Source organism: Rutilus rutilus (genome assembly GCF_951802725.1).
Source record: "Rutilus rutilus genome assembly, chromosome: 4".
Lineage (NCBI taxonomy): Eukaryota > Metazoa > Chordata > Actinopteri > Cypriniformes > Leuciscidae > Rutilus > Rutilus rutilus.
The window spans coordinates 14,990,269-15,014,861 of NC_140212.1; the positions used below are offsets into that span (position 1 = coordinate 14,990,269).

The window sequence follows — 24,593 nt, forward strand, 5'->3', positions numbered from 1 at the left end:
AGAACTCATTTTACAATGAGATGAAAGAGTCTTTATTGAGCAACTGATAATGATACAGGCCCATTTGTTAGAACATCTGTCCGTGTCAGGTATCACACTCCAGAGTGACAGCTGTTCTGTGGGATGGGTCTGCTGAGGACAAGACTTTCCTCATCTAAGTAAAGTATCACTATACATTTTCTGAAACATTTCAATTACAGTATACTCAGGTTTGAGAATTTGAACCCCTAAAGGTGTGGTCACATTAGTATCTGCAAAAATTTCACAGGCAAAAAAAGTCCACTGCTCACCCAAAAAGGAAAATTCTGTCAGTAATTACTCACCCTCATGTTGTTCCAACCCCGTAAGACTTTCGTTCATCTTCGGAAACACAAATTAAGATATTTTTTATTAAATCTGAAAGCTGTCTCACTCCTCCATAGGCTTCTCTGTAATTGAAACTTGCCGGCCCAGAAAGTTAGTAAAGACAATGTTAATCAAAAAAGTAGGGTGGGACTTGATTGGATGGATGGAGGCAGATCTGAATGCAAGCTTGCAGTCAATTGTAAGAAAGGGGCGGGGTTTAAACAGACTAAATGATTGGTGGAGTCTGGCATTTGTCACCAGAGAGAAGTCCATTGTTTCACCAGGAGATATAGTTATGATATTTAAAAAAAAGTAAAAAATAAAATATATGCATGGATAAATTGATAGATTGTTCACAATAAGATTGATAACTTAACACAGTTCACACAGAAGTCACTTTAAAACTTTTGTTGGTCAATGCAGCAAATTTGTGTGACCAACTTGAACCCGATGCAAAATCTGCGTGGGGAAATCTTTCACCCTTATGCAAAATTCCCGATCTCATGGCATCCTGTTAAAATGACTGGATTTCAACTGAGAATTTTGCCAAAGAACAGTAGATGTCACCACAGCTTAATACTGGGGTAGGGATGGCCACCTAGTAACCACATAGCAATACCCTGGGAAGGCACCATTCACATTTTCTTCAGTTTTTTGTTTCTTTATCTTGCCGATCCCGACTGTGGCTATAACGGCCTGGCTCGGTTTTTGTGTGTGATCTTGCTCCAAAAACGCTTGTTCCTTTTAGAGAGCACTTCATTAAAGTACCATCAGAACTCCCGTCTGAACCTCAGCCACTCCTCCGATCTCTGTCTCTTGCTGTCTCATTCATTAATTGCCATTCTTATTCATTCTGATTGTATCTGTTTGTCACACTCCCAAACAGTCTCTATCTCCATCACTGCCTTTGCTCAAACTCTCCTCATCAGTGTGAGCGATGTCGCCTCTGAGGAGTGCGCCTGCTTCGGCTTCAGTCGTTATATTGCAGCTGGACAGAGAACAAGCTCAGATATCAAGGGAGGAAAAGCAAGCCATGAGCACAGGTCTTAGAGTCACTTTAGGACAACACAGGCCTCTTAAAACACTGGAGAGAGATTAGGATAAGACTAAGGTTTAGGTAAAATATGGATTTTCTGTCTGGTACATGTGAATTAGCACCAAGGGGTCAAGTTTTGGCAGGCTAGAAGAGGCCAGTTTGCCCCTACTGGTAGAAGTCTGCAGAAAGCATCTTTTCCCATTTACAGCCATTGAAACGAAGCCATGTGTTCTGATGGAATACATTTTTTTTGCAAGCAACATATAAATCTCAAGTATTTCATTGTGTTATACTACATGATTTGTTGATGTTTTTAATGTGACGCTGTGCAGCCACTTTTTATTGTAAAACAATTGTAAAAAAAGCTTTTTTACCACCACTATCGCTCACACATCTCTCGTCCTGTTTCTTTCCCATACGGGCCCTTCAAATGTATATTTTCCTTCCTTCTTAAATTCTAATCTCAAGAAAACATTACTGTAGATATAGGGCATTACGTTTCAAAGACAAACACTTATGTATATTAGGTGTTGTGGTGTTTGTCTCTCATCTTATTTTACATTTGCACAAACACACACACACAATTACGACATAAGTCTTGGGGCTCTGAAACTAGCGAGATGGAAGGGTGGGTCTCGCACTAGAGGCTTGAGGGAAACACTACTTTTCCAAGGCTGGGGTCTGTCATCCTTCTGTGTGCACTTTTGCACATACAAACACATTCGCAAGTACCATTCCCTTGTGGGACTAAAGTTTGAACCCTCACGAGGGGTCTAATCGTTATTGTGATCTCCTTTCCTTGACCTTTGACCCAAGTTTGTCAAAGTTTCTCTAGCCAGTTTACTATGTACTTCCATAAAAAAATGCTAGGCACAATATATTTATTGTGTTCATGCTATATTGCAAAACACTTTTGCTACTATTAAGGTTAGGAACAGGTTTTGTGGTGTGGTTAGGCTTAAGGGGTTAGTGAACAATGTAATTAAAGATGTAATTGCAGAAATTAATTACAGGTGTAATAGCATGCAGGTATTTGTTTTATATATAAGAAATGTAAAATAAGTAGTTAAAGACACTTAATATAAAGTAGGACCGAATGTTGCTTTGTGGTTGCAAAAGTGTTCTGAGTGGTTGTTAGCATGTTAGCATTTGTATCACTGTTAACATGTTGGCATAGACCTTATGCGCCAGAGAAACAAGCGCACAGCCATCTTTAGAATTACCTGTTTGAACTTCCGTTTTTTTCCGGTAGCTCTGTATATTTCTATGGCATTGCTGCTGAAGAGTAGCTGGTGAAGTGGATTTACTAATTGTAGAGTCAATGAAAGTTATCACAGGCACTGTAATGTTTGAAGCGGATGACAAAGAAGACCGGGAAGATTTCAAAACGAGCGGTTCATTGATAAACCCATAAGATCTTACCTTCATTCTGTGGAAATAACCGGAAATGAACAAGTGCAAGTGCCAAAAAGGGGCGTGGCAACATGAGTACTATATTGTTGCTAGTGCTATCTAAGTGTTTGTTAGAATGCTACTATACAGCTTAGGTGTTCTGGGTGGTTGCAAGTTTGTTACGTACAGGCCCAAGTCAAAATAGTCCATCTCAATATATCTGTGATATTCTCGTTCCTAGAAATGGCTTGTATTCCTTATTCATGCCCATTTTATTGCCCTCCAAGAAAAGTCGTAAGTTTGATTGCTTTGAAAAGAAACATAGCACATGTAACGCATGATGCGGGACATCTTGCCTGCCCAAGTTTAATACTTAGGGTCAGGGGTTTTGTAAAAAGAGTTAGAGATAGTAATGATGATGCTTGCCTTTTAGCAAGCACTACTAAAAATATAGCTAGCAATAAAACAGTGATAGATGTGTAAAGGAAATAAACTTTGACAATGACAACTTTGAAACTGACAATGGAAAGTTAAGAGTTTCTCACTGAAAAATGGTTCAGAGAGTCTAATAGCATAGCAAACGCAGTGGTGGAACAGCCAATCATGGCATCCGCATTCTGGAACCATAGTTCTCCCTTGTGTGGTAATAAAGCGGCCCTCCAGCACTATGAATCTGCACGTCTGGGGCTTTCCTTGCTTGTTGTGTAGCGATCGTTGGTCTGAGGCTCTAATAGGGAGCAGATGGCGTGCTATTTCACAAGTCGCGCCTTGGAAAAACATTCCTGCACATAAATCCAATTACAAACGAGCAGGTTTCTTAACCCCGGTGCGCGTGCGACCGGCCACAGATCACATCGGTACAGCTCGCGCTTTCCCCAGTAACAATGAAAACAAAGGAAAGTGGACTGACCACACTTTTGCAACTTGACGTCAGTGAGGACACAAATGAACAAGCTTCACTGAAGCAAATATAATAATTATGTTGGAATAAACAATGTTAAGAGGACAATTTGCTTTGTGGTCATGACTCAATCTGGAATTTTCAGGGTAAACTTCTGAGGCATCTTCACTTTCTGACGTAAGTTTGTCTTCTGCTCTCAAAATGATTATTTACAAATGCTTATTACATCATATCTGGTAAAGAATTTACACTCTTCCTATTTAAACAGCAAGGTTTAGTTACATCACAAGCATGATCCACAATTCGCTACTTGCTATTGCTAGTTTGAGGCAGGTGAATTAGGAGGAGGGGCATTCTAATTCCAGAGAGCGTTTGATTGGGCAAACATTTGTAGTGCAAGATGAGTCATCAATATCTCTGTCCTGTTTCCATAACAAAATGTTGTCATCATGAAGCTTAAATCAGTACAGATAACAGATCCAATGAAAATGTTTGACAGAAACTAAATCCAAAAGTTCTGCAAACGATTTATAATCTCAGTGGTGTTGACTGACTCAGTCCGTTTCGCTTATTGGTTGTCTTCCAGTTCCTGGTTTAAAGTTTTGAAATCAAGCCCAAATAAAAGACCCTGCCCTGGCCTGGAAAGGGTGGAAGGGCTGGAGCTCTGGTGCTGTGGCAGCTGTGAGATTGTCTGGCACCTCATTGCTTACTAAGTGGCTCCACGTGTGCGGGAACAAGCCTAAATAAATTGCTTTACCCTTCCAGACACTCAGCCACACGGCCACCCCTGGCACCCTGCTGAGACCGCTCAAGACCGGACTCGGGGTGACTGCTGTGTCTTAAGTGGAGTTATTAGCGAGGAAGAGAGAACACAGAGGGAGAGGGCAAGCGACAGAAGAAAACAGGAGACAGGTGTTAATAGATGTCCTGCAGCTCTCAAAAGCCCCTAATGCAGGTCTGGGTGCTGGACTTCAGTTTCACAGGCAGCAAATTACCTGGACCGCAGTTTGACCCCCTTAGCTTTCAAGTACACACACCACCCTAACCAAAAAAGATGTTTGGCATGTGAGTTTGGACACTAAGGGTGTAAAGTTAGTGACCTATAAGCAGATTTTCATTGTTAGTCTCACTGACTAAAAAGAGACTTGGCCAAAAATATGAACCGAAACTGCAACTTTAACATGTCTGGTAACAGATAATGAGACCTGAAGGATATTGGGATTACAAATTCAGTTGACATTTGGTCCACGTACAATTTCACATAATCCAAATACTACATGAATGTTTCTAATATATCAATGTACTGTAGGGTTTTTGTTTGAAATAGAGTTAGTTAAAAAGTTTGTTAAAAGTCAACATTACATTGAGTCTATATGTCATTTTTTAACAGTCCCACCCAACCATCTTTAAGGTCTGCGAGAGAAATGAAGCGTTTATGGGTATTCACACTTGTAGTTCGGTTCTCTTGGTTCTTTATGTCCGGACCAAAAAAGAAAATTATGCATTTAGTCCTGATTCGCTTAGCATTCACCACTTATGGTGGTATGTCTACCAGCTGAAAACTCACAAAAAGCTTATAAAATGTGTCAAGGGGTCAAAACAGCACCAGGAATTCCTCTGTTGCACATACAAACGAAGACCTGCTGCGAGATGGCGGTACTGAACTGTAATGGACAACGTAACTCCCATGACGAGAAGAACCAGGTATCCTTGAGCATTCTGTCTGTCTATCTTGTGACATCACATCCCATTTTTGGTTCATTTAGATGTCTTTGGTCTGTGTTGCATTCATATTTCAGTCGAACCGCACCAGTGTTTATTTGGAATGGAAAAGGTGGGTGTTCGGATGGCAGCGTCTAAACTTATTCAAATGAACCGAACTAACAGAGCAATCGCACCAGAGTTTGTTTTAATCAAACCAAACCTGCCAAGTGTGAACACACCCTAACTTCTTTGTGGCAGTCAGTTGGCTTGCTCTCATACACTCTAAAAACTGCTGGGTTGTGTTAACCCAATTTTGGGTCAAATATGGTCTCACCCAACGTTGGGTTAAAAAATGCAATTTAAAAATGGACAAATTGCATTTTGGACAAAATCAAAAATGGACAAAAATGCAATTTAAAAATGGACAAATTGCATTGGTTACATTAAAAATGTAAACCAACGGCTGGGTTTGTCCATTTTTAAATTGAATTTTTAACCCAACGTTGGGTGAGACCATATTTGACCCAAAATTGGGTTAACACAACCCAGCAGTTTTTAGAGTGTAGGTTCAGTGACTAATGAGCCAGCATTAATCTCCTTTTCATTTCCAAAAAGCAACAAACTTCTCATCGGATCCTCATGTTTGTCTTTGCCTCAGAAAATATTGTTAATGCTAGCTGCTAAACTCTGCACAATGTAACTGGGCTCTATTGTTGAGGTCAAGGTAAATGAGCAACCCCAGCAAGTAAAATATGAGACCCAAAGAACCTCTTTTTCTTCATTGCATATCTGGACTTTTGTTGGGGATAAGAACTTGGATGGATGATGAAGACCAACAGATGTTCCTCTCCCTTAATTCTTTGGGAAGTGAACCGTGACAAATTAAAAATGGCCATTTAAAGTCTGGAGGAGAAGTCTTGCAGGACTAGGCCAGTGTCGAGAGCTTTCTACAGTGATATGTTTTTGAGCTGCTCTGAAGAGAAGTTGGCCATCATAAGATGCATCCCAAATGAGGAAATTGATTCCAGACAGATTCTTCCTACTTCTGTTATGACTCTGTCTGAATTCTTTAGTGCACCTCCAAAAGACCCAAATACCATTTCTAGGGTAGCACTGGCTCGGCTGAATTAGGTGTGGGCAAAAACCAGAGTGGCACCGACAAGGAAACAGAAGAAAAAAAAAAACACATACACCTGCGCTCCGTCTGCCACACACACTGAATTCCAGTTGCTGGAACGCCAAGAGAAGATGCCACTGAGATGCAGAACTTGAAAGAGGATAAAAGAGCGTCTGTGTGCATAAATAAACCAACCCCCGGGGCAGAGTGACTCCACAGCTGAAACATAAAGCACATTAAAGCAGATTAAACACTCAGGCAGCTGCCTGGCATCTCACATCGTGCAGACACTTTTAATAACCCTATCATGTCACAAGATCATTATCACAATCACTGCTTCCTGCTGCAAAACACATTGTGTTATTGTGAGTCAAGAGGTTGTGTTCAGAAATGCTGATTCTACAGACTCTATCCCACACCTGCAGATTCAAAAAGACTCTATACATCACTACCTTCTGAGATACCATGCGTTGGCCAAATTTGAACATGGCACACCAGCAAAGAAGTGTAAAGTATTAGTCATAATTAGCATTTCAATAGGAATCAGGGGTTGTTGGTCATGCAAATTCCCTGCAATGTCCAACTGTAACTTGGTTTGAGACTTCGGTGTGAACTTTAATATTGACAATGGATATTGGACGATAGATAATTGACAATAGATAATAATATTGCTAAATTGACTGCACCTTAAGAAAGTAAAATTATGTTACAATGGAAAAATTGAATTACCAGCATACTACTATTACTGACTACTATCTTTATATAGCAGAAATAGCAAGATTAACATGCTAGTATGCTATTCCAAATTCAGCCTGTTTTTTTTTTCGACATGTACCATTGAAATACCATGATATTCTTTGAAGTACAGTGCCCTAATAATACCATAAAGTACGAATATGATAAACTTTCATTACCATAGTAATAACATTTATTTGCTTTAGATCTAAAGGGAAAAACTGATCATTTTATCATTGAATTAGCAATGGCAGACAGAGCTCAAGGAAATATTATTTATGAACTGAGTTCCGCTGACAGTTATAGGTTTAAGGGTGACCCTATACTTGCTTTTTCTCTAAAAATCTGATGTTTCTATACAAATCACATCAGATGAATTAACAAGAAATCGCCTTCTCATAAAATAGTTTTCTCATGAGACTTGTTGGTGAGTCTTTTGTTTGGATCACTCTTCTCGTTCTCCGTGCGAATATTCAACACTCAATTTACTCGAAATCAGTTATTCATGAGGTTACATTTTGGTTGAGGTGCTGTTTATTGCAACCCAGGGACCATATCTAGCATCACAGCATTCGTGGTTTCAATGATGGTTGAAAACTTTGCTTCCCCTTCTCTTTCCCTCCCTTTGGCTTTGTGGTGGGGTTCGGCCGGACATTACACACATCTGTGAGAAGTTATTGTGTTTGGCTGTGCTGCGTGCGGCGGCCAAATCACTTTCACAACAGACAGCTAGACATGAAAGGACATGAAAAGCAAGAGCGCTACCAGACTCCCGCTTGTAGAGCGCGTGTCTCAAATGAGTCGCAGGTGAGTCACAGTCATACGGTTCAGGGGGTCTGTGGAGTTTACAGCTGCGGGTATGGGTGTGTGTGTGTGTGTGTGTTATATATCCAAAAAAGCAGTCCTTTTATTTCTAGTGACCAACACCCAGAAGAAAGACTTGGCATCTAAACATTCTTGATTGTAGTGGGTTTTTTTCTTGAAATGACTACAGAACTGTTTACAGCACCTGGAATTCCTATTCATCCTCGGCTGAACATCTGTGTCCGGCCAGCTTATAGGTGATTCTCACCAAATCTTGGTTTAAAAAATTTCAAACAAGATGGATGGATATAGTGCTTTGCTATGTACTACTGTACACCTGAAAGCGCTTTACAATCATATCAGGGGTCTCACATATATTTTTAAAATAACATTTGATTTAATAGACAACCAGTACAATTTGCAACCTAATTTTATTTATTTTTTTCATTGAAACTTAACATATTTTCAAAATGATGTGGCAAGCCTGAAAGAACATACATTTATAGATTATGCACAGATTAATGTATAGATTAAACATACTATTATTTTTCCATTTTATATTTACATTAAAGCTATAGTAGGTAATGTTGGAGAGCTAGCAAGAATTGAAAGCGGCACCTCTTCTAAGCTCCACCCCCTCCCGTCAGTACTCCGTCCAAAGCTACGCCCCCACAAACATGAACGCGCATCCACAGTCGGAGTCCACAAAACACATATGCCACATCACCACAGTTGTCCCGTTTATAAGCAATATATTAACGTCATTTTATCACAATTATAATGCAGACACTTTGCGACTATGGCTGTGCAATATGTTCAAAATGTCATGTCCTAAAAGTCAGATAAGCAGTATGTACCTACGACCTGTAACGCAACTGGCTTACACCGACAGAGAAGCTAATGTTAGCATTGGGCTAATACTAGCTACAAAAGTAGCTACGTTGCCTAACGTAACATATATCATGGAAATAACAAATCCCCCCGAAGCAAAACAAATAATTACCTGTCCAGCAGAAAGACCGCAACCTCGGCATCGCTTTTCAGGCCCTTCAGCTCCCTCAGTTGTCTCCACCGTTCAAATGCTGCACCAATGTTGACGCGAGATTGTCCTCTGGCTTTATCCAGTGCCTGTTTCGTTGCAGCCTTTTCTGCCTCCGATTTTCTTTTTTTAGGCTTTTTATCAGGGCGAGCAGTTACCAGCAAAGCTGGCATTGGTAGTTTTTGCTGCATTTTCTCTTCCATTGTGCCGCAAACTCCTGCTTACTCGGTGTAGTGAGCTGAATATTTCCGGGAACAGTGACATGTGATGAGTGCACGCAGGGCAGCGCACGCAGTGGGGCTCGGGCACGAGACATGAAGGCATCTGATTGGTTCTTTACATTCGCACCGAGTGGCAGTGATTGGTCAGAGTTTTTACTGTCCTGCAGCTGCTACAGAGGTCTGATTGTTTTCATTGCTTTTTCTGAACACATAATGTATTGACTACTCTCAGGATGGAAGGACCATTTCACCCAGTATAAAAAAAAGTGTTTCTGAACAGGATTACCTACTATAGCTTTAAATGAACACCTGTTGCAATAATAATGCGTGGTTATGGAAATAAGGTTGATGATTTCGGTAATGATAAGACTTAGGCATGGTTGAAAACATTATCAAATTTAATGTAGAAAAAAGTAGATAATACTAGCACAGTAATGGATTCAAATTTTATTTTGCAGTGGCTTTGGGTTACAATGAAGAGTTACGCGTCACAAATACGACAGGGTGCACACAACCTGAACCTATATATATATATATATATATATATATATATATATGACACATACGATAAGGAGTGCTGAAATTTCTATAAATTGTGCAGTGAAACAGACAGCTTTCTTGGGTATCTGGAATCTGTCTTGAGGCGTTCTGGAAAAATAGCAACCACTGCCATTTCTTGAAGCATCAGTGAGCCTTTATAATGGAAATAAAGTGGTCTAATAACCAGATGAGATACAAACAGTGGGGTTTATTCGAAAATAATTGTTTAGCAATCAACATTTAACCCCACCGAAATCCAACCACAAAGCTAGAAACACAGCTTGCAAAAATGAGACAACCTCATCCGATTCTTGAGGTTTGGTCCTTTGCTACTTCTTAAGTTGTAGGTTAGAAACACTGAGTCCCCACAAATACCAACAGACAAGAAAATAAATTTCAGGCTAATATCACTTCTGGATCAAAGCCCTGCAGTCAGACATGATGTTCTTGCATGCTAGTCAGTCTGATTTGGTTTCGACCACTAAGATGTTTTGGACTCTGTAATGCATCCTTACTTAAAAATGCACATGAAATGCGCAACAGTTAGAAAGTCTAGAGAGGAAACATGCTGTTTTAATACAAACAACTAAACCATGTCGTTGTCAAAATCCCTGGAAGGAGATAGAGGAGGGCCGAAGATGGCACTTGTGAAATATGTCCGGTTGAAATATGTGCAGAGTGAGCATGTTTAGTTTGTAGTGTGCACTGTCCACTTTTGTTTATGAGTTCAGGGTCGAAGCGGTGACAAGGGAGGAAAAACATAAGAACACGTTCCTTTCGAGAGCCACCACGTCTCCAGCGCATTGTGAAATAAGGCCTTGTAAAGAGTCTGGAAGAATGTCTAAAATGTGTGAATTTAATTATTCAAAGCAACTTTTAACAACAGCAGATCTACACAGTCATTAAAATAATAATGACAAATAAATAATGTACTTACGGTACAAGGATGTTTACTCTACGATCCTATTCACATCAGTCACTTCATGCGTCATTATCAAACAGATTGCTATTTACGCACAATGGCCTAAATGTGACACTAGAAATCTGTTCTACTATTTCCATCCATGATTTTGCCAGACAGCAAATCAATATTTATTTTATGAATTTATAGATAAATGAAACATTCAATTTATAAATCAAATTAAATGAAATGTCAAATGAAATAATAATTAAAATTAGAATTAAATACGTTTTTAATTAAATTTAATATCAAATTAAATAAAAAAATTAATTTAATTTTGAATTAAATCAAAAATGAAATTACATATTGAATAACATTAAAACATCAAAATTTAAAATGAAATTGAATATATAAATAATGTAATTAATTACATAATAATAAACAATAATAAATTGAATAATAAATACTGAATTAAATGAAATATTGAATTAAATTAGATTAAATAAACTTTGAAAGCTTTTCTGAGGAATCCCAATAGAAATGCATTTGCTGTAATTGCCATAACGTTAAATTGCATGCACTCTCTTGACCAACTTTTAGAAAGGCAGCGTTACCTATTACAGTATAGCCAAAAACAAACCAAATATTGCTAATTGGCTTTTGAATAACTAAAACAAACATTAGGTGAAAGATCATACACTGATGAATCATTCACAATAAAGCATGTACATGTATCAAGCAAGTAAGGTCAACGGTGATTTCATGAAGTCATTCTCCATATCCAGCACCCCTTTCTGTTTTATACCCATACTACGAACACGAATCACATGAGTAAGCAAAGTTGTGATTAAAATGAATTATAAGATGCAAAAGGACCAGAGACAGCGCTAAGATTTCCTCCGTCTCACACCTGCTCAAGTGCACACCGCATTTTTCACATCAATTCCGAAGCACAATCAAATATTTACACTACTGCTTACAGTCCACAAAATATTTTACAGCATTATATAAGACTGACAGCTTTAATAATGCCTCGGTCGTTAATATTACAGCTTATTTCCTCCCTCCAGTCTGTAAAAATCTGTAATTTTATATCATACGTGTCCTTTTAGGGCTTCCTCCAGCTGTTTCCCAAATATAAACGGGCCTTTCATTAAACAAAAACACTGCGGGGACTGTAATTGAACTTATTTGAAATGTCCCCGAGCACTGAAGTCCCATACGTGAGCTGTAACGGTCTCGGAGTATACCACACATCGCAGAAGGAGACCGTTTAAGATCGGCAATAAACGCAGGAACGACCCTGTAAATCTGCATGCTGCTGGTTTCACATTCAAACTCAAGGTGGAACACTACAGAGGCCTTCAATGTCAAAGCAAAGCAGAGCGAGCGAGCGCATATGGCGATGGAGCAACAGAAAAGCGATGGCGGTCAGATAACATTGTGTGAAAATATCGATGGCTTTCAGTGATTCGAGAGGCCGTGTTGTGGTTGGCTCGGTCCGAGTCCTCGCCGATGACAGAAGAATGTCACATGAGAGCAGAGAAAATGCAGACTTCAACTTCCCTCTGACATACATGGGGGAAAATGTTTTGGCACCAGGACAAATACAAGTAGAAGTGATTTTGGAAAAGAAGAAAAACAGAAATCTGTCACGGCCAAAGCAGTCAAGGCAAAGGACACAGCACCTCATCCATTGATGGCAAAGTTTTTATTCTGAATATACTTGAACATGAGGATTATAAACAGTGGGATTTTTTTTATTTATCATTTTTGTTGTAGAGAATTGTATTTTTAATTAAATTTTTTTAACAAATATACACACTGGTTGACTCCGGTGAATCAAGGTTCACAAGAGTGTTACGCATTAAATCAGTGGTTCTCAACTGGCGGGCCGCAGAACACGGAATCAATGCAATGCAATTAAGCATTTGCACAAAACTTATGCAAAAATTGTGCAAAACTACAATTCTATGCGAAGAAAAACAATGATGGGAGGGATGAACATACAGTTGGTTGTACTGTATACCTTAGTGTCGATCGCTCATCCAAAAAGCATTGAAAATATGTCCATCCAAATATTTCCAGCGCGCACACACACACACAAAAACTAAAACTGAAAAAAAAAAAAAAAGAAACACTGTAAAAAGTAGACTGACATCAGTATGTCTTTCCCTCACAGCTTACAATGAAACATGCTGTCTAGCCCAACTAAGGTCTCAAATTAGTAGTAAAACAAATATAAACTTTTTAAAGGAAGGAGAAAACGCTTCCTATATCTTTTTTAGTTGACGTCAAAAGCCTTGGCGTAATTTCAGTTGTCATTTGATAGAAACAATTAAGCCAAATTAGGCAGATGACAACATGGTTACTTGAAATCAGTCAAAATCCCCAATCACCATAAACGAAACTAAAAGAAAATACAACCCAGGTTACATTAAACACAGGTTACGTTTGATATTGTTTGGGTTGGCACTTCAATTCTGGCTCCTGAAGCAAAACCAGATGGGAACCACTGGATGAAAGTACAATTGAGGGGGACTGAAAATAAGCCCACAGATAAGTCCTCCTAAACCATGACTGAGGCAGACTGACGGTCAGCCAAGAGGCAAGTGGAGGCAGCGGGATCTGACTGACCACTCGAAACACGCTTCACACTAGTAGACTATTCCAGAGATCAAAACCCACACAGTCCAGACAGACAGAGAACCGAAACGCCAGCTTCAAAAAACCCACATTTTGAAAATATTCTGTTCCTGAGGTGACAGCATCTGAACTCGCGGTCTACAGGACGTTAAAACAGGGCGGCTTTTTTTCATCCCAGTTTGACTGAAGAACAAAAGTTGCTATATCTAATTTAGCATTTTCAAAGGAATAATATGAATTGATCTCATATTTCCACTGAACATCTGTCTTTTTGATATCCTAGAAAACACTTTCACCTCTATTAAGGTATCCTGTAAACAATTTCTGTCAGAAGCTGGAGACCCTTAATTCTTTCAAATACTGGTCCCAAATCTGTTTTGACATTTGAGGTTAAGGTTAGATTGGACCGTCAAGATTGGGATACGTCTCGGTTCAGCAGCTGTCGCCCCAAGAAAAAGGCAGTGAAAGTTAAGGTGCGGTCACATTAGCAAAAAAAGGCCCTTTGTCTATTGTCAATAGTGTAGCGATTTACGAAGCGCGGCTCACACAGATCTCACTTTCAAACCAAGCAGCTTTCCGTTGGTGAATGCGCTGAATTTGCGTGACTAAACTTGAATATGAGCGATACTTGCACGGGGAACTTTTTCACCCTATTGAAATGACTGGATTTCTCCCACCAAATTTGGCTGAGGAACTGTAAATGTGACCGCAACTTTAAGGCAGTGTTCTGAATGGAATATTAGCATACCACTTACTGAATACTGTGCAGTATGTTCTATCTCTTTAAACATTCCAAACTGTAGAATGCTACATTGTGACATCACCACATGGCGTCCAGTTATCTGGAAAAATGTTTTGCAGTCACACTGGAAAACGAAGGTCAAGTCGGGGCCCACTGCATTGTGGGATGTGGGATTTTTTAGCAAAAATAGTTGGTCTTCTGTATTTGCATATTGAAAATTTGAATACTGTCCATAGTATACATACTATATACTGCGAATATAGTAGAAGTATGCTAGAATGCTATTCCGAACAGAGCCGTAATCTGTTACTTTACACACTCCAGCACCTACAGAGGCAAATATTCTAGCATCACACACAAAAGCAGATGTTCACATGCACACAACTATGCTTAGTTTTCACTTCCAGTGCAATACATGCCAACTAAACAGGGCATAAGGAAGAGATATTAATATATTAAAGGTTTGAATACCCTCACTGGGTGCTTTCCTGTTTTTTTGAAGACAAATAGGTCGGGAAAAACAGAGTTCTATGGCACTTTTAAGTACAGGTAGAGGAAGTGAAAGACATGTATTTTAGTACATTATACTTAGTATAGATAAACAGGATTACATTAGTTTAGCTGGGAATTAACATGGGTAATTCGTCGAGGGCTGGAGATGTTTTCAATCATTTCTCATTTTGACAGCCATGATGTTTATTGTATGGAATACATTGATTTAATGCACTTCACTTCTAGAATGCTTGTCTGATTAGTGAAGTGATGAATCACGGAAAGATTTTGAGAGGAATGGCTTTTAAACGCAAGCCAACACCACCTAGTACAATCATGTTGTTTTCAGGTGCATTAACAAAGACGTTTCCTGTGTACAGAGGAAATTATGCGTAAAGTAACAGTGGCATTGCTCACTGGAATTCATTTTCCATCCCAGATTTGGATGTTCTGTCGCTCCGTGTCTTTTAATTTCCTGTTTTTCTAAGCTAAGTTAGAACATAATGATGGCAATCTGCTGATTGAGACCTAAATAACTTTGTACATGTTTACACTGAGCCAAAAACAATGCAAATACGGTCCATTAATAACTCTCAGAAATCACGTGTCTGCTAGTAATTGAGCAATCAATACAATATTGAATAAACTGAATATTGGCTAAGCACCAGGCATCCCTCCTCCTCTTAAAAAAAAAAAAAGAAAAAAAATCCGAATTCGTCTTGCTTTTCTTTTTCACAGGCTTCCATAATTATCCTTGTCTGAAAATCTTAATTATTCCATACATTTTGGATTCATGACCAGATTTCATTGAGGCTCAAAGATTCAGTCAGGATCTCTTAAAGGGACGGAAGTTTCGTTTGTCAGATCAGAATGACGATATTATGCATTTCTCTGCAGAGCAACCAGGGTCAGATTGCACATGTGATATTCCTTCACTTATTTTTGTATGTATCCATTTACATCAAGGCACGTTGACAGGAAAGAAAGGCTGACAGAGCACTGCCTCTGACATTAAAGTGAAATATGACACATCAGAGACCCGAAAGACAGCTCAACCAGGGGCAACATTTCTCATAAAAACAAAATAACTGTAAACATTAGATGATTTTCTTTCCACCTTTTCGATTTCTCCAGATGATATTAAAGTGTGGGAAAGAGCAACTGTCATGAATGCCTTTTCACCCTTCTGCATATCCACACACATACATTAATTATAGAACAGAAAACTTAACATTAAACATACAGCAAATCTTTAAATAAGTTAAAAAATCTTAAAAGATCTCAAATAAACAGGTAATGCACCAAAAAACAAAAACAAAACACACACATGCAACAGCTTTCTTTTTTTCTCTTCGTATTCACAACCAGGACACATAACTTTGCGAGCTAGCTTTTAGGTCGGTACGAATTGGCAGTTGTTTAAAAAGCCCTAAATAAAAATGACAGGGCAGTTTGGCCACACGACCTGCTTGGCATCAAGTGCAAAGTACAGCAAGACCACACACAGGGTAAAGTTTGGCAGCAGTGCACAATTGAATGCACTATGGGCGGATAAAAATCACCGCTTGATAGCGAATACGGGCAAATGAAGGGAGGGATTGTTCTCACACAGCGGTCGGAAATGAAATCGATATTCCCGAGGCACAGAGGTGGACACCACTGGGAAAAACAAGAGACTTTTGCTATTGGGTCACTTGCTCATTTGTCCTTTTTTTCCAGTAATGGGCTGCAGACCACAAACAAGGTTGGATTCTGACCCGACCCTGAGGGGTCTATTAAATATCTCAGCAGGGCAAACGTGACAAGGCCATAAAAGTCACATATAAACAGTGTGTAATACTGAGGAACTAGTCGCTGTAAATATGCTGAAGGACAAATAGGTTAAAAAAGGCATCACACTGGTAAAGGGTGAAACTTTGGTTGGCAGTGTTGTGATCGGATAAATTTTTTTCGTTATTACGCTGGGACGTAGTTCATCTCCATGGGCAAAGTGAAGATGAAGTGTCAAGGTCTGCCCACCCAGTTAAGTCTGCCCACCCCGTCGCTCATGTGGAGAGAGTCCGACCTCAGAGGTCAAATGTTAAAGGTCGTTGCTCATTTATCATCTCCGACCTACTTTGACCTCAAGGGCTGTGAGTGATCATGGCTTCGGTTTTGTACTTCCTGGGTCAGAGCCTCTCCCTCCATGTGCTGGGCTGTGGCGTGGGAGTCCGGATGAACGTTCATGTGTGATGTGGTATGTGTTTTGGCATCGTAGAGGGGTGTGGTGTCTCTGTGCTGAGGTCACGAGAGACTGTGTCCTCGTCCAATCAGAAGCCAGAGCAGCAGCAACTGGAGGATGACCATGGACACGATAGACGGAGTCAGACCTGATGCCCCGCCACATTCCTCTTCGTGCTCCTGTTATCATGCCGACAAGAGAAAGCCAATAAGTCTGGTAGGGAATTAATGGGATGATTGTGTAGGAATTACCGTAATGACGAGAAGTAAAACCTTTTTTATTTCAAACTTGTATTGTTTATAGCAATATAGCATAAAAACATTAGTGCTGTCAAATTATCAAATCATCTAACATAAAAGTTTTTGGTTACATAATATGTGTATATATATTATTATATTTATGTATTTTATAATTGTGTGTGCGTGTCTGTGTGTGTGTGTGTGTGTGTGTGTGTGTATATATACATACATACATACATACAGTATATATGCGTAATAATTTTGATTACAACTGTATATATCTCCCCATTGCAAATCAGGTTCATTGGCAGAATTTACAGACTTTCAGCCGTTTGCAATGAACAAATCAAACAAAAGTAATCAAAATAGCTCAACACAACAAATGTTTCAAGTGGTTTCCCCAAATTCAACTGAAAATGCAACTTTTAATGACTTCTGCAGTCTCAAAATTATTCAACCCCTGAATAGAATCCCTCACATCAGCACAAATCTGCAAGACAGGTGTTGTCTCAAGCACACCTGATGCAACTAATCAATGGCTTCATCAGTTGCACCAGGTGTGCTTTAGCTAGAACACATGAAATATCTGAACTGGCTAGGTTTGTTGAGTGTCACGTTTGACTGCATGTTAGAAATAAGTCAAAAGAATGGTCCAAAAAGTTAAGACAAGATATCATCGCCATTCATAAACAAGGAACAGGATACAAAAATGTAGCGAATGAACTAAATGTTCCTAGAGACACCGTTGGAAGGATAGTCCTACAGGAACAGTGGTTCAGGAAAAACTCTTGAGTGACTGCAAAAGACCTGCAGCAAGACTTGGTGGCAACAGGCACTGAGGTTTCAGCTTGCACAGTAAGGCGCGTACTAAACCAAGCCAGACGTACAAGATACCAAACTCCAAGACGTACACCACTACTGACCCAAAAGCACAAGAAAAGTCGGCTCCAATTTGCTCAAAATCATATAAATAAGCCACAGAAGTTTTGGGATTCTGTTCTGTGGAGCGATGAAACAAAACTGGAACTTTTCAGCCCTATGGATCAGCAGTGTGTTTGGAGGAAGAAGAATGAAGCATTGGCTGAAAATAATTATCTGCCACGAGCTAAGCATGGTGGGGATTGGTGATGCTCTGGGGCTGCTTTGCATCCTCTGGTACTGGAAACCTGCAGCGTGTGGAAGGCAAGATGGATTCATTGAAGTATCAGGAAATCCTAGGAGAAAACGTCATGCCGTAAGTGAAGAAGTTGAAGCTTGGGTGACATTGGACCTTCCAACAGGACAATAATCCCAAGCATTCCTCAAATTCCACCAAGGCTTGGCTGCAGATGAAGTCCTGGAAGATTCTACAGTGGCCATCACAGTCACCTGACTTGAATCCTATAGAAAATCTCTGGTGGGATTTGAAGAAGGTGGATGCAGCACACAAACTGCTTGCCATGAAGAGGTTGACTAATTTTGAGACTACATAAGTCATTAAAAGTTGTATTTTCAGTTGAACTTGGGGAAACCACTTGAAACATTTGTTGTATTGAGCTGTTTCAATTACTTTGGTTTGATTAGTTCATTGCAAACAACTGAAAGTCTGTACATTTTGCCAATAAACCTGATTTACAATGGAGGTTGAATAATTTTCATAACAACTGTATATATATATATATATATATATATACATATATATACACATATATATATATATATATATATACATATATATATATATATATATATATATATATATATATATATATATGTATAATATATATATATATATATATATATATATATATATATATATATATATATAAAATATAGATTAATATAATAATATATACACACACGCACACACATATTGTGTAAACAAAAACTTTTATGTAAGATGCGATTAATCATGATTACTCGATTTGACAGCATTAAAAAATATTAATAAAAAAAAATATTAAAACATACAAATATGATTACTTTTAATTAAAAAATGTCATCTCGTAATTACGGTAATTGTGACAGTCACAATTAATCTATACTTTCGGATAAATACAATCATTAAATATGCTGTAATATGTTGGTGATAATTTATTCCTACGAATGAAAAAGTGTTGAATTAGTCAATAATGAGTTACATTAGCAGTTTAAGAAGATGCAAGAAGCAACAGCTAAGCTAATTAGTTTGACTTGTGCAAAATTAAATGCATGAAAGAAAGAGATATTAATCTAAATTAGACAGAAATAATAATAATAATAATAATAGAGTGAGGCAAGAAAGTATCATAAAGATGAAAAGACAGAAGTGTGCCGGCTGATAGCCTTATTTATTCGACAAAATGCCTGATCTGTTTTAGCAGCGGATTCAGGTAACGCATCAAATTTGCACAGAAAGATGTCTTTGTTCTGAAAAGAAAGATGAAATTAAATTTACTATTTAAATACTCATGGTACTCAAGGTGCAGAGCTAAACCACTGCTGTTTGAAATAGATTGTGGAAACTTTGTGAGTAAAATGAGATACAATGCAAAACTGTTTAGTGAACGTACTTCTCAGTTGGCAGAGAATAAATAAACAAATAAATAATGCAGAAGAGAGAGAGTGAGAGAGAAAGAGAGATAGAGAGATGGACTGACCCGAGACAGCACATGAACACTGGCAGCAGTAACATGAGCAGAGAGGAGAGCAGAGGAGAGCCTGCATTTCTCCTACACATGGCCTCATCCTAATATATATTATACAGCCAAATACACAGCAGGAGAGAGAGAAAGAGAGGAAGAGTCATGCAGAAAAATGTTTGACAGTTTAGGCAACACACGAAGAAGTGCTTGAAGCGTTAATACTGTAAGTACAAAGACAGAATCCAGAGCAGGAAGTAAGTGTGTGTTTAGATAAAGATGCACTACTTGCTCAAAAGTATGTGGACACCTGAACACCCCACTCATAATGTGCTTGCTGAACGTTTAGATTCAATTAGATTTAGGTTCAGGTCTTGGTTTTGTGCAGGTCTTACACACTAGACTCTTACACACTAGACTCTAACTATAGGCTTGACCTGTTAGTCACCCATCTTAAACACCCAAACCAGAATGGGTGTCCACATTCTTTAGGCCATGAAATGTACGTTCTTGTGAGATTACAACATGTCAAACAAAGCCAAGCTCTCCTAGATCTATCACACAGAGACTAATATCAGGGTTGATTTACATTGATTATATCTCAAAAATTCTCATGCAATGTCTCAGTGTGGTAGATATCAGGTAATGACTGAAATGAGAGCAGGTTTAGAAGAATAGGGGACATGTGAGATCCAAGCATAATGCACATCAAGTCGTGCTGAACGCTAGTTTGGTCTCAATCTGTTGTAGGATCTTGCCGGAAGAAGGTGTCTGGGTGACTTACATTCTTGTTGCTGTCAAAGCACTCTTTCGGACCTTTCCGATATCGTGGGTTCTGGGCTAACTTGCAGGGATCTGGACCCGGAGCTGTGAGTTCAGAGTGAAGTTCAGGAAAAATAACATGCTAATATTCTAAGTGAGGTTTAAGCTAATCTAAATCTGAATTTATGGGTAAAGTTAACTATTTTATGAGATGTGATTCGTATGGAAACTATTTTTTTAAGAAAAACATGGAGGTCCAACTCAACTCCACCCCTAAAACTAAATGTCAATGGGACATAAGCAGATCATACGAATTCATTCGAATAAGTCACCAATTCACCAAAATGGATTTAAGACAACCCTGCTCAAAACAAAAACAGTTTATAAAAGCTGGTCCATCCTGGTTTATGCAGGTCTGGTATTGGTGGTCTAGCTGTTGATTTTTCTGGTACAACTCTAAGTCTTGCTAGTTTAGCTAGCAATGTACCCTGATGGAGACACCAGAATACAAGCGTCCCATTATATAAAGTCCAGATAAAACTTTGCAACCCATTTGACCTTGATATGTGAAGTATTTCCAAGTAAAATGAGGCATTTGATGAGATAAACATGCTGGGTAATGACTGGTCAACCATTTTCCCAGTTCACTGAAATCAGCTGTTTGAATGAAGCGATTAACTAAAATGAATCAGACACAAAAAGTTACTGGAAAAGCTACTTCTAGTTAGTTTCTTAACTTTCTTCCCAACACTGACAGTGACCTAATGAGTTATCATCATCATTGTGTGTTTCAATACCAAATGGTAAGTTTGTTTGAATGTGTATGAAGGATACAAGGCTTTTCTTCCTGGGAGAATGGATTTTCATCACATATCTGGCAACTCATCTGTGTGTCAGCAACAATAAGCACCAGATTTGTCTTCGGAAGCTTTTCAGCTATGAACTGCCTGAAAATAAAAACAAAAATATACACAACCTAATGGGCACAATTCACCTGTGATAAAAATCACTTTGATCATTAAGAATTGGGCCTACAATCAATTAAAAACATTATATAATGACATAATCATATATTCTATTGAATTTATTCATCGTAATATGATGTGCCATCTAAATAAATAAATATTAAATTTATTTATTTATTTAGTGTTACATGATTTGCCATTTAATTCATCAAATGAATCTCAATCAATATTTGTATGAAAAATGCTCCCAAATGAAGATAATTTGCTTTGTTTGTAGGAGAATGCATGTACATGTCAAAAAAAAAAAAATAATAATAATTGTTGCATATACTTATTAATCAGAAAACCATAACATTACATTTAATAATGTTTCATTTTCCCTCCATGATTAAGTTCAATTTCCAAAATGGTCACCATTTCTTACCTAGAACAGTTTAGACACTCAACAGTCCCCTTAAAAGTTGTCTCGTTGTTCTCAAAGAAATACTGCGTTTGCTCTTTAATGCAACTCTCTTTATGTGGTATTTCAGACAGGCCATCATCTTGTTCCGCTGCGAACAAAACACAGTCGCAATTCAGTTACAGTGAGCTAATATACTTTCAGTGTTTCTTTGAATTAATGTTGATTCAGTGCCTAAATAACCCCTGCTGAACAGTCAATGAGCCAATCAATTTTTTATTTATTTTTTCATTTCCCAAAGTACACAGAATGCAGTCAAAATGTACACCATGCTTCCCATTACATTTATTGTATTTTGACATTCTGAAACAGTCTAATGAATATGTGGTCGCGCTTTGCACACAATTTCATTTTTAGCATTCATTAGCATTTGTAGTCAGTAAACCAGAGGATAATACAAACAGGCCAACTGCCAAATTGCAATGGCTTAATCATTGTTTCACAGCATTTAATTACAAATGTCCTATATAATAGCAAAGTCCCTTTAAGACTAGTCATTTCACTCAGCGGCCATCTTTGAAATGCCTCTCGGGCATGCAAGTGGAGCTACTAATTTGAATGGGGGAAACATTAAATTCTCCAAAACTGTTTGCCAACCTTACGATTAAATTTAATATTTGAAATCACCAATGAAATCTGACAACACCTGCCTCATAAATGTTGTTTCTAAACGCTCAAATCATGACAGAAAATGACATTTTTCAGGCTGGATCAAGCTAATGCACATGTGCAGTGGAAGAGCGGGTCTGACTGTTTCTATAGGAACCTGAGCTTATAACGGCAGCTGCAGTGACACGATGACTTTACCAATCGCCGATTGGCTCTTATTTAGGAGGCGGAACTTATTCCGCCATGTTGAGCAGTGCAAAACAATACGAGAGACGCGTCTTGTGTTATTCTATAGTCTTTGATATAATAGGGTCCGAAACAACATTTGGCCCCTATTGACTTCTAAAACACTACAAAACATAAAAGGAGAGATCTTCTTTTTCCACAGAAGGAAGCAGTGGTGTAGTCTACGTGATACGCAGGTATACGCCGTATACCCACTAGAAAAGGCCAAGGATTTGCGTATACCCACTTAAAAAAAGCGTGAGGATACGTATCAACTTCGTTTTGTGTCAGAACTTTCACACTTTCATTCATAAATTCACCCCGTCTGTGTTTGCGAAGCGACGGATCGAATCGCGGAATCCAGTCACAAATGGAACTTGCTATATAGCAGAACGTCACGGAATTAGGCTATTTTTGAATGAATAAATCAAAAGTAGCTGCTGTACAATGAATCAAATCTCGATATGGACTAGTGTCTATGAATATTAAAGCTAAAAGAGACTGCAATTGTTCTACGCGTCTCTGGGAATGAGCGCTCAGTGTGTGCTCCACTACACACACACACACACACACACACAGAGAAGCACGCGTGACTCACGCTCGTGGTGTTTTCAGCGTTTCACTGTATTGAGACATGATGTAAGCTACACATGTGCATTTAATCGCAGAGCTGCTATGAGAGTCACTTGATGAGAATTTCACCATTTCATTTGATAAAACTATCGTCATCCGTTTCATACTACACACAGAAACTGTTATGTCTTTACGACAACCTGTCAAAATAAAAGTTCTGTATAACTTGAAGAAATTATAACAGAAATATATTACTATTGCACAGAGTATACTTAGGCCTAATAATAATAATAATAATAATAATAATAGTTTATTAAAACACACAGAAACTCAAATGTCTACAACCCACCAAAATAAAAGTTCGGTCTAACTCAAATTAATTTGAAAGGAATTGCACAGTAAAATGTATTTTAAAATAACATTTTTTTCAAAAACACCATTTCTAAAAGTAAATTTGTATTTGTGCCTATAATGTTTTTTTTTATTTTTTATTGTTGATAATTGTCAACTGATAAAACCTGTGCTTCAGGGACCATATTCATATAACAAATAAATAAGTTGATAACACTTAGTATTTCATAATGCTCTCAATTACATGTCGATGCATACTGCATGCATTAGTGATATGCATGCATTAGTGAGTGTGGTGGTGCTTATGGGGTGACGCTCTGGGCTGGGTGAGTATGCGGCGGGCGGGGGGGGGGGGGGGGGAGCTGGGGGTGTTATATTAGAGTATACTCACTACAAAAAACTAGACTACACCACTGGAAGGAAGGTAATATGAGGGTTAGTAAAAGATGACAGATTTTAGTTTTTGTATGAACTAAGAAAGTTAATTAGGGCAACATTTCAAAAACACTTCTTCACTCACCAGGCTGCTGCAGAAGCCCACCAACCAATGTTCAGGATGTCGGCTATGGTGGGCTAAAAGGGACAAACAACATGTTATTAAACCTACACAACAATTCCGGAGGCACCTAAAATGTCCTTGTGGCATACCATCCCAAATAAAATCAATAGATTAGCTGCGTCTCGCAGCATAAACTCTGGGATGTTGGCACCTTAAACTCTCATTCTCTCAGACATTCTTTTCTAACTTTGCAAGTTGCATATCCGGAGCTGAGAAGCACCAAAACATCCTGATTTTATTGGCAGGGGCCCCTATTACGACCCTGCCAGACAGAAAGGACCCCGTGCCAAACAATACGGGAGATATTAGACGAAAGCTCAGCAGATGCAAGCATAAATCCACAAACAAGGCTAAACGAATGAGCTCAGGGGACGATTAGCTGCCGCACACGCTGCTCTGATTAGCATGAGAGGA

The 24,593-nt window shown here is 38.6% G+C and overlaps 2 protein-coding genes across 2 annotated transcripts in view; both read right to left on the reverse strand.

Annotated features, from left to right (window-relative positions):
• Positions 1-11,261: 11,261 nt before the first annotated feature.
• On the reverse strand, positions 11,262-21,975 carry LOC311289773 (voltage-dependent calcium channel subunit alpha-2/delta-1-like; the record flags this gene model as incomplete). The annotated part of the gene is made up of 4 exons (XM_084408021.1): positions 11,262-17,015; positions 20,460-20,542; positions 21,272-21,384; positions 21,827-21,975. Coding segments are annotated over 4 exons (462 nt in total), but the record flags the coding sequence as incomplete, so codon positions are not given.
• Positions 21,976-24,136: 2,161 nt separating this feature from the next.
• cacna2d1a (calcium channel, voltage-dependent, alpha 2/delta subunit 1a) overlaps positions 24,137-24,593 on the reverse strand; it is a gene marked incomplete at its 3' end in the record, with an annotated part of 60,741 nt that continues 60,284 nt past the window's right edge. The window contains 1 exon segment of the mRNA XM_084406262.1: positions 24,137-24,193. Coding sequence (XP_084262388.1) covers positions 24,137-24,193 — 57 coding nt within the window.